At 40.4% G+C, this 10,392-nt stretch overlaps 1 protein-coding gene across 1 annotated transcript in view; it reads right to left on the bottom strand.

The window, feature by feature from the left end:
• pot1 (protection of telomeres 1 homolog) overlaps positions 1 to 10,392 on the bottom strand; it is an 88,608-nt gene that overhangs the window by 2,580 nt on the left and 75,636 nt on the right. The window contains 4 exon segments of the mRNA XM_071519246.1: positions 3,153 to 3,258; positions 4,972 to 5,066; positions 8,821 to 8,903; positions 10,138 to 10,273. Of these exon segments, the coding sequence (XP_071375347.1) occupies positions 3,153 to 3,258; positions 4,972 to 5,066; positions 8,821 to 8,903; positions 10,138 to 10,273 (420 nt within the window).

The following is a 10,392-nucleotide window of genomic DNA, read 5'->3' as shown; positions in this document are numbered from 1 at the left end:
CGAGGAGCAGGCCGTTCAGAGACACAGTGCTGAGGAGTCCTGTCAGAGCCACAGGACTGATGTGAGGCTTTAGAGGAGAGAGGCTGAATCATGACCAGAACACACACACACACACACACACACACACACACACACACACACACACACACACACACACAAGCTTTGGTGTCGTGTTTTAACATCTGTGATCTGCCGGTTCTTTTGTTTTCTTGTGTTCTTTACTCTTCTTGTTCTCTGTTAAAGCCTCTAGATGAGCATGTTTGGTAAAAGTGCTTTATAGTTTATAGCTTTTTTCATTTTTTTTTATTTTGATCTTTATTTATCTGGGGAAAGTCAGCAGAGCTCCTGGTTCTTTTCCTGCAACATCACACTGCTTCACACTCGTACCAGGTTTGGGACGATATACCGAAATTCAATATATCGCAATACAAAAATGTGTCAGTCCGTCTGTTGTGTCAGGAACATGAATGGTGATATCAGCTCCATGTTATTCTGCTGTCAGGAACATGAATGGTGATATCAGCTCCATGTTATTCTGCTGTCAGGAACATGAATGGTGATATCAGCTCCATGTTATTCTGTTGTCAGGAACATGAATGGTGATATCAGCTCCATGTTATTCTGCTGTCAGGAACATGAATGGTGATATCAGCTCCATGTTATTCTGCTGTAGTAATCACTAATGAGACTCTTGACCATCACAGTTTCACAAGCTCTCCATCCAAATTATATTATTGTCACTTTGTAATGACATTTTTAAATTGTTGTTTACATTCTAGCAGCCAATGGCATCGCTGGAAAGATTTGAGTCTCAGAAATAAACAGAATTCTGCACAGTCAGACTTTGTTGACACTGAACTTTAATTTATTACATCGTATCCTGGTTGTAATTGAATCCTGAACCTCAGATCGCGTATCGAATCGTATCGTGAGAGAAGATATCGTCCCTTCACTAACCTTAGACCAAAGATTCCGGGAATAGACGGGAGAAATTGACAAAAGAGGGGAGATCTCCTGTCTCCAGTTCACGGCATAAATTTGCATAAGCCCCCTGGGTGTTCCGTTGAAGCACTCGTGGACGGCTCCAAATTCTCGACCCTCTCGTATTTTACACACCGTTTCATCAATGCTAGAACTGCAACTGTAGCAAGTAACTCACTATCACTATCCTCATTCATGTGTTAAGACGCTACAAATGATCCAGCTGCAAACAAAGCCTGAAAAGCCAGCAGTGAGAACAGAAGTACAGACAGTCGTTGCTATGGAAACGATACACCGTCTCGTCTAGTCGCACTGGTGTAACCTGGCGGGTTTCAGAACGTTGCAGACCCGGAGCATTGCAAGTAGTTGCACGTTTCAGCTCGTCTCTTCGCGAATCTTTGGTCTAAACTGGGCTTTACTCATTCTCTCTGGAGATTCAAACAACCTTCCAGTTAGGGCTGGGCGATATATATCGCATGATATCACGATATGAGACTAGATATCGTCTGGGATTTTCGTAATATTGTGAAATAACTTACTCCTTCCTGGTCTTAAAGGCTGCGTTACAGTAAAGTGAGACAATTTTCTGAACTTATCAGCCAGTTCTGTCTGAATAAAATGAACAATGATTGGCTTTACCTGCTCATCATATCCATATTACTTATTACTGATTGCACATTACTGATTACTAATGATCATTAGCAATTTTTGTGTGTAAATATCTTATGAAAGCACGAATACTCATCCCCAACAGATTGTCACATTATTGATATCAAGGTATTCGGTCTAAAATTGATTTGTCAGTATTGCCCAGCCCTACTTCCAGTCACAAGCCTGCTTCTCCAGCCTCTATGCTGCTGCCGCCCCGGAAATAAACCTGACTGCACTGATATCAGATGATGGTGATAATGATGCTGTTAAAATGCATATCTGCCCTCTGACATGACACACAGTCTATCACGGCGGTTTGTCGGTGTAACACAACATGTCAGATAAAACAAAAAGCCACCAAGTTAGAGAGCTACTGGTCTTACTGGTCCAGGTCTTCTTCTTCATCTGTTTCCATGAATAAACCAGTTAACAGAATATTCCCTCTGCCTCTCTGACTGAGCGATGGCAGGTTATTCTTAATTGATGAGATAAAAATGACGATCCCAGTAGTAATCTGTGCCATCTTCTTGACGTTCCTGACAAATAACCCGATATTACAGCCAATTATACTGTACTTTTCACTATAATCACGGACGTCCACAGCGGCAGGCTGCAGCTGCCACTGGAAATATACTCAGCCCTAAAACTGACTGATGATGGCAGCAGGGAACAGCCGACAATTATGGATGAAGGTTGGGAGTCTGGACTGATGGGAGAGGAGGAGGGGGGGGGGGGGGGGGTTTACAGATGTAGGAAGGAAAAACAACTTTGTCCTGTCACGGGCCTCATTTGTCAAGTTGTGCAGCATAATGGAGACTGTAATGATGCTTCCCATCCCACAGTTTACACATCTATTACAGTTGCTGTGAGAGTTGTCTAATCTGGGTATTTCCATTCTGTGAGACTTTTTCTACTTTTCCTCCTCTACATCTCAGAGGGAAATCTTGTTCTTTTTCCTCCTCTACATTTATCTGCCGGCTGGAGTTACTTAGTTACTTTGCAGAATAAGGTTTTACACGCAAAACATACGATAAGCTCATAAAACATGTTGCATTGTTAGAGTTTAAACTCCCCAACAGTATATGGAGCAGTTAGACCGACAACATTAAAATACTTCTGACAGGTTCATGCTTCAATAATTTAACTCTCTGACAGAATGATGACTTTCACTTTTCATACTTCAGTACATTTTACTGCTAACACTTCTATAGTTTTACTTAAGTAAACTTCTGAATGCAGAACTTTTACTTTTAATGGAGTATTTTTCCATTATGGTATTTCTATATTTACTTACAGGATTCGAGGACTTTTTCCACCACCAGATAGGGAGGAGTGGGGAGTATCATGTTGTTGTGCACAAATCCATGGTAAAAAAAAAAAACCTGGTCTATATGTTCTGCAGTGGCGTTCAAACACACTAATGATATCCCTAAAATCATAGAATGTGTTGACGGATCTCATATACCCATGATCTAGATAGAATAAGAAAAAAGAGATGATCAAATGGTTGTCTGACGTACCCAAACTGCTTCCTGGAGGGCAGAGGGAGTCCATGGTGTGACGGACGCTGTCCTGAGCCTCCTGATTGGCTGCTACGTCCTCCGCCGACACGGAGAAGAACGACTCCTAATGAAACACACAAACCAACGAAGAGTTAACGGTTTGACAGGCAGGAGACCGAATTTCCTCTGTCATCCATCCCGTTTAGTTCTGCTTTTACATCACGTATTAAAAGTGATTTTATACACACGTTTATGTGATGTCTTTTATTCTTTTATTTTTACATTATTTCACCGTCTATTTTCATCCTTTTATCTCATGGTGCCTTCTTGTTTTATTTTATGAGTATGATGTTTGCTTTTATTTGCTTGTTAAATCACTTTGCAAACTGATTTAAAAGAGCGCTATACAAATAAAGTTATTATCATTAAGTTCATCTGACAGCCTGAAAATTATAGCTGGGTGTCAGTAACTCTACTCTCAGAACAGATACTGCTTTCTATACTGCACATTTAACACCAGCTCCCTAGGCTTCCAATGGATTTTCCATTTAAAAAGTTAATTTATTTTTCCTTGATTTCTTCACTGAATTTGAACATTTTGTTAAATAAGTTGTATGCTGAAAATTGCTGGACTACTTGACCGTCATATCACTCTATAGCTGAATATTACATTACAACTAATATCACAATATGTTAAATAAAAGTGGGTCTACAACTATATAGAAATATCTAGTCATGTATATCAGGACAGAGCAACATTCATTTTTTCCAACATTTTCTAGACTTTTTGTCCAATTCCAAGACTTTTAAAGAAGTTAAACTTTTAGAAGAGAAGTCCTACTTCTTATTGTCTAGTTTGACTCTGATCACCTTGATGTGATGTTGGTGTTTGATGCATTTGCCCCGAAGCAAAGAAATCTCTTGCACCACCTCCATTAGGCTATTTGAGCAGGTAACCTATGTGTTATGATAATCTGCTGGCTGTCGAAAAAGTAAGGCATTATTACATTTTGAAGACATCAACTCAAACTACTGCTATTATCTGATGAATTCTGAGTTTGCTGAACAAAAACAGGTCATTATTTCTGGCGTTTTTAATTTTCAAACTCAACTTTGAAGAAATTATTGACATGTTGGTAATAATTAGACTTACAGGATCTCACACAGTAATCTAATCTAATCCAGTCTGAACAGGGTTTTACTTGATAATCAGTGGTGGAAAGTAACTAAGTACATTTACTCAAGTACTGTACTTAAGTATAATTTTGAGGTACTTGTACTTTACTTGAGTATTTCCATTTTATGCTACTTTGTACTTATACTCCACTACATTTTAGAGGGAAATATTGTACTTTTTACTCCATTACATTTATTTCACAGCTATAGTTACTAGTTACTTTTCAGATCAATATTTTATATTTAAAACATTTGATCATCTTTATAAAATAACTATAAAATAGCATTGTTATAGATTAGACTACCCAAAAGTATAGCTAAATTGTTAAGATTAGCTTCACGTTGACAACTTTAAAATGCTGCTTACATGTACATGTATGTCAATAAATCAGTATTAATATTCCAATAATTTATGAAAAATATAACTCTCTAAATGGGGACAGTTTGCATAATGAGTATGTTTACTTTGATACTCTAAGTACATTTTGCTGCCAATACTTATGTACTTTTATTTAAGTAAGATTTTGAATGCAGGACTTTTACTTGTAATGGAGTATCTTTACATTGTTGTATTGCTACTTTTACTGAAGTAAAAGATCTCAGTACTTCTTCCACCACTGTTGATGTTGGTATCTGATGTGAATCATGTGTCTGAACTCACAGCGTCTCTCCAGAGGAAAACCTCCAGTGTGTCCGTGGCGTCCTGGAGCTCCAGCTTCATCAGCAGGCCGAACCGCAGCAGCCGGACGCCCAGAGCTGCAGACCGGGAGCAGGAGCCATAACATTAAAACTCAGTGATTTAAGAGGAAGACCTGCGGCTGTTACAGACCTGAGCTCAGCCGGGACAGAGGAGTCGTTCAGGAACTTTTACAGCCACGAGTGCTGAATCAGGAGAAAGGTAAAAGGACGAGTATAAAACTCAGGGTCTGTCTTTAAGACCGAGCGGCTCGGCAGCGGTAAAACCGACAACACGACACACATTACAGAGAGCAGGAGGAGCACAACAACAACAAGCTGAGGGACAAAAAACAACACCAGACAAATACTGCTGGGTGACAGGTTGGTCTACTCTACCAGCAGCCATTTAAAGCCTTTTCTCTATATACTAAAAACCAAACTAGCTGGTTAAACCATTAAAATGGCTGGTGAATTTTGGAAAACCAGACTGTTTGACTTTCTCTGATGTTTCCTACAGCGACAGCGACTGAGGAGGCGGGGCTTGTTTTGATCGGAGCGTTTTCTTTCCGATTCGTCTTGTCGTTTTCCAGAGAGAGAAAATGTCAACATGTTATGAATGTTACAGCTGATTCAATTTGTAAAACTTTATGTAGACTGTGTGGGCAGAACATGAAAATATTTGTAAAAGTAACAAAGACGACCTGCTGGGCTTTCATCTCCCAGCTGTGTCCACTGCTCGGTCCAAACCATGGACATCAGTGTTTATCTTCACCATGTTGTTGCACATCAGGAAGATTCTGGGTGCTCCATGTTATTCTGCTGTAGAAATCACTAATGAGACTCTTGACCATCACAGTTTCACAAGCTCTCCATCCAAATTATATTATTGTCACTTTGTAGTGACATTTTTAAATTGTTGTTTACATTCTAGCAGCCAATGGCATCGCTGGAAAAATTTGTGACTCAGAAATGAACAGAATTCTGCACAGTCAGACTTTGTCATTTAACTTTTATTTATTACATCTAGAGCTGCAACGATTAATCGATTAGTTGTCATCTATTAAATTAATCGCCAACTATTTTGATAATCGATTAATCGGTTTGAGTAGTTTTTTAAGAAAATTAAGTCAAAATTCTCTGATTCCAGCTTCTTAAATGTGAATATTTTCTGGTTTCTTTCCTCCTCTATGACAGTAAACTGAATATCTTTGGGTTGTGGACAAAACAAGACATTTGAGGACGTCATCTTGGGCTTTGGGAAACACTGATCCACATTTTCCACCATTTTCTGACATTTTATAGACCAAACAACTTATCGATTAATCGAGAAAATAATTGACAGATTAATCAACAATGAAAATAATTGTTAGTTGCAGCCCTAATTACATCGTATCCTGGTTGTAATTGAATCCCATATAGCATATTGAATCATATCGTGTCTCAGGTTTCCAGACTGTCAGCCGGACGGAGGTGAAGCTCGTTGGACTCGAACCGCCGAGGCCTTGAGCTTCCCAAACACACACACACTGCTGCTGCACAGACAGACACACGGCTCATGTAAAGGTTGATGGACTCTGTGAGCCCCGGGCCAGACAGCAGCGGTGGGATAACTGCACTAATAACAACATGGGTGGAAGTGGAGGAACAGCGGCTGAGAGGGGGCGGGGGGCAGGATCCTTCAGTCAGGAGCAAAACAGCCAGATCAAAAGGGAGAGATGGGTGTGTGTGTGTGTGTGTGTATGTTGGGGAGGGGGGGGTGGGGGTCTTAAAAGGAGCTGCAGACGGCGAGCAAACACATCAACCGCCTCAACATAAACGGCCAAACAGCTGGGTGATCAAGGCCACCCAGAGGCACACAGCACTCTGAATCTACACTATAAATCTGTTTTGTGAGTGTGTGTCTATGTGTGTGTGTGTGAGAGAGAGAGTGTGTATGTGAGAGTGTGTGTGTGTGAGGTTACATGTTTTAATTTTCAAAGTTGTGAGTGAGAGCTTTTCATTTCCCTGCTGTAGTTGTTAACACAATGCATGAGAGCTTTAGCTTTCTGTTCACCTCTGGAATCAGAAGGCGATGTCGGTCAAGCGGTCTGTAACCCGTAAATTAGGCTGTTTGAGTGTTTAGTGGACAGAGTGTTTTGTGGACTCCGCCTGTGGGAGTCTGTACAGACATTATACTTTCATGAGGTTGTTGATCTCCAATTTGTGCGGGGCGACAGCAGTGCTGATGTCAGACCCCCTGGCCTCACTGCAGGCTGCTCTTTCTACTTCATTAACACAGAAGCCGCTGACAACCAGCTGAAATGATGTTAACAGTCAGCAGAGTGCAATTCAAACACATTTTCTACATAACGGCATGTTTAAACAGGCTTTGGTAGTAAGTAATCATAAAGCATAAAGTGTTATCTTATCTTATGTTAGGGTAAGAGTATGGAAGAGGATTAGGGCCACATGTGAAAAATGTATTTGAGTTCTGAGCTTAAAGTCAGAATTCTGAGAAAAAAGTCAGAATTATGAGTTTAAAGTCAGACTCAAATAAATTTTTCACATGTGGCCCTAATCCTCTTCCGTATTAGAGGAAGGTTGTAGAGTCTCTAGTTCAGTTGACTGGCAGGAAGAACACGCAAACTCCAGAGAGAAGGGAGCGGGAATCGAACCTACAACCCTCTGACTGAGAGGTGACAGTGCTAACCGACTGCAGTCTGCTGCTGCTGAACACTGAGCAGTGCTGCTGGAGCAGCTGGGGGGTCAGTGCCTTGCTCAAGGTACAGCTGAACAACGAATCATAAAAAAAAACTAGAAATAACCGCCTCGCGGTTGTATGCCTCCACCAATAAACTTTGTTTTATCATTGCAAGGACAGTATTTATTTATTGAACATATATAATTAATGTGATTATTAGGTAAACTTAAAGGATTTTGGTGTCTGCAAAAGTAAGTGACAGCACTTCCACCGTTTTTGTAGAATGACCCAAGATCATTTTCTCAATCTTTTGCACTTTTTAATTGTAAATCTTTTACCTTTACTGTATTTTTATCACTCTGTAAAGCACTTTGAATTGTGTATGAAATGTGCTATACAAATAAAGCTGCCTTGCCTTCTCAGCTACAGTGGTAAGCAAAACATTATGATGTCACAGTGAAGTTGACCTTTGAACTTTTGGATATAAAATGTCATCACTTCATCATTTTATCCTATTAGACATTTGTGTGAAATTTTGAGTTCTGGCCAAAAACGTCTTTTGTGAGGTCACAGTGACCTTGACCTTTGACCTTTGATCACTAAATTCTAATCAGTTCATCCTTGAGTCCAAGTGGACGTTTGTGCCAAATTTGAAGAAATTCCCTCAAGGCGTTCCTGAGATATCGCGTTCATGAGAATGGGACGGACGGACAACCCGAAAACATAATGCGGAGGCATAAAAATCAAAATCGCAATATGAACTTCTGCAATTTCCAAATCTCAGAAGCTGCAGTTAATTTCTTCAGAGAGAGTTTGGTCCAAACTGGATTTGTGAACAAGTTTTAGAGCTGCAGGTAATCGTTGGTCCATGAATCAAAACCTTTCATCAGACTCAGACTCAGTGAATCCTGCACACTCACATCTATTAGAAAATCTAACAAAATCTTTTCCTTTAAACAATTTTAAAGTTCTAAAAAAATAAAAACAAATATGAAAAACTTGTGATGATATGAATCACAGTTTAAATCGCTTTGCAATATTCTGTAAAATAATCGCGATTCGATTTTTGGTCAATATCATTCAATAGTTGTTGAGAGAAGGAGGAGCATAACTTCCATGTTTCCACTCTTTCATTCCCCCCCCCCCCCTTACCCTCTGCAACGATCTTCTCGTCTATCACCTCGACTCCTTCAGCACACGGCTCCCTCACTCCGACATCTGAACACTGCTTGCACCTGAAACACACACAGAAAAATGATAAAGAATAGAACAGAGCAGAATAGAATATAGATAGAAGAGTGTCCGTTCTTTACTGTTATGATGTGTATGGCGGTGATGTGGCAGACGGTATCGTCGACTTTTAGGCTGCCATCTAGGGCTGAACAATTACTCGCAATATGGCCTACTGCAATTTTCAAATCGCAGGAGGCACAATATTTGTTAAAGGTGAAATGTGTCAAAATATCATTTTAAATTACATATTGTGGTGCTGCAGAGATGTCCTGGCCTACACATCATATTCTACAGACTTAAGAAAACATCTTTGTTTGGTACAGATCCCCGCAAAAATCACACCATAATCATTTTAATACGTTTTTCAATGAAAATGAGAATAATGATGTAAAAATGATCATTCCCTCTAATATCGCAAATCATATCGCAATTGCAATATCAGTCAAAATAATCGCAATTAGATATTTTTTCAAAATCATTCAGACCTACATAGTTTTGTCTAAAATGTGGAAAATAATAAAAATAAAGAAAAATGTGGTGTGTCCAAACTTTTGACTGGTAGTGTACAGTATGTCACCTTGTTTTCACCTGTAACTGTTTGAAAACTATCAGTGTAGTTTTTAAAATGCTGTAACAGTGGTGAGATGCATCATGTCACAGTTTCATCAAAAGCCCATCAGCGGTGTGTGAGATATCCCACGTGATGGATGAGTGAAGGGACGACATGAAACCGATCCACAGGCCTCCCCCGATGAAATACAGAGTTTTCCATAAGCGCCGGCTCTCGGCATTAAAACATTTCCAGCCGACTACTTTCTTACTGTTTCAAGTCACGTCACCTTCACTTTTAGCGTCGGAGAAACACTGTTTTTTAACGTGAAGCTGCTTTATTCAGTGTTTTTACCGGTTTTAATCACCGGGTCCGTTTGTTTTGGAGAGGAGGAGACCTCTACGGATAATTCGGCTCCCGGTAAAAACCTCGTGAACGATGAACACTGAAGGAATCTTAACCTATAAATAAAATGGCACTGATGGTTGTTTAACAATGAAGACAACAACTCCCATGATCCCACGCTGCTTCACGACATCATCAAACTCCGTCTTTTGTTATTGTTTTGATTGAGAGACCCCTAGCGGCAGAAAATTACATATTGTGCGTTGAAGCCTCCCGAATCGGTGAAGCCCATGTATTTTTATTTTTAATATGAGAGAAAACAAGAAAGAGCGGCGTCTGACCCGTAGTATCGCTTCCTGCCCCGGAACAGGAAGGGGGCGGACAGGTCCAGTAGCGCCATGCCGCCTCCTGACGGCCGCACCGGGACGATGTTCTGGTAGCCGGTTGCCAGGCGACACGTTTCCTCCAGGGTCGAACCTGCAACAGACCAAAAATACACCCGTTAACTGTGGCAGGCCGGGGGGGGGGAAGAACGGGGGGGGGGATTCATAATAAAATAAGATGACACAGAGGCAAAGAGGGCGGGTAAACAGAAA

The sequence above is a fragment of the Centroberyx affinis genome, unplaced genomic scaffold (genome assembly GCF_046629955.1).
Source record: "Centroberyx affinis isolate AG114_WGS23_722 - 3 ecotype Tasmania unplaced genomic scaffold, CSIRO-AGI_Caff_v1 ptg000057l_1, whole genome shotgun sequence".
Lineage (NCBI taxonomy): Eukaryota > Metazoa > Chordata > Actinopteri > Beryciformes > Berycidae > Centroberyx > Centroberyx affinis.
Note: the sequence above shows the minus strand (reverse complement) of the source record. Positions and strands in the feature narration are given on the sequence as shown.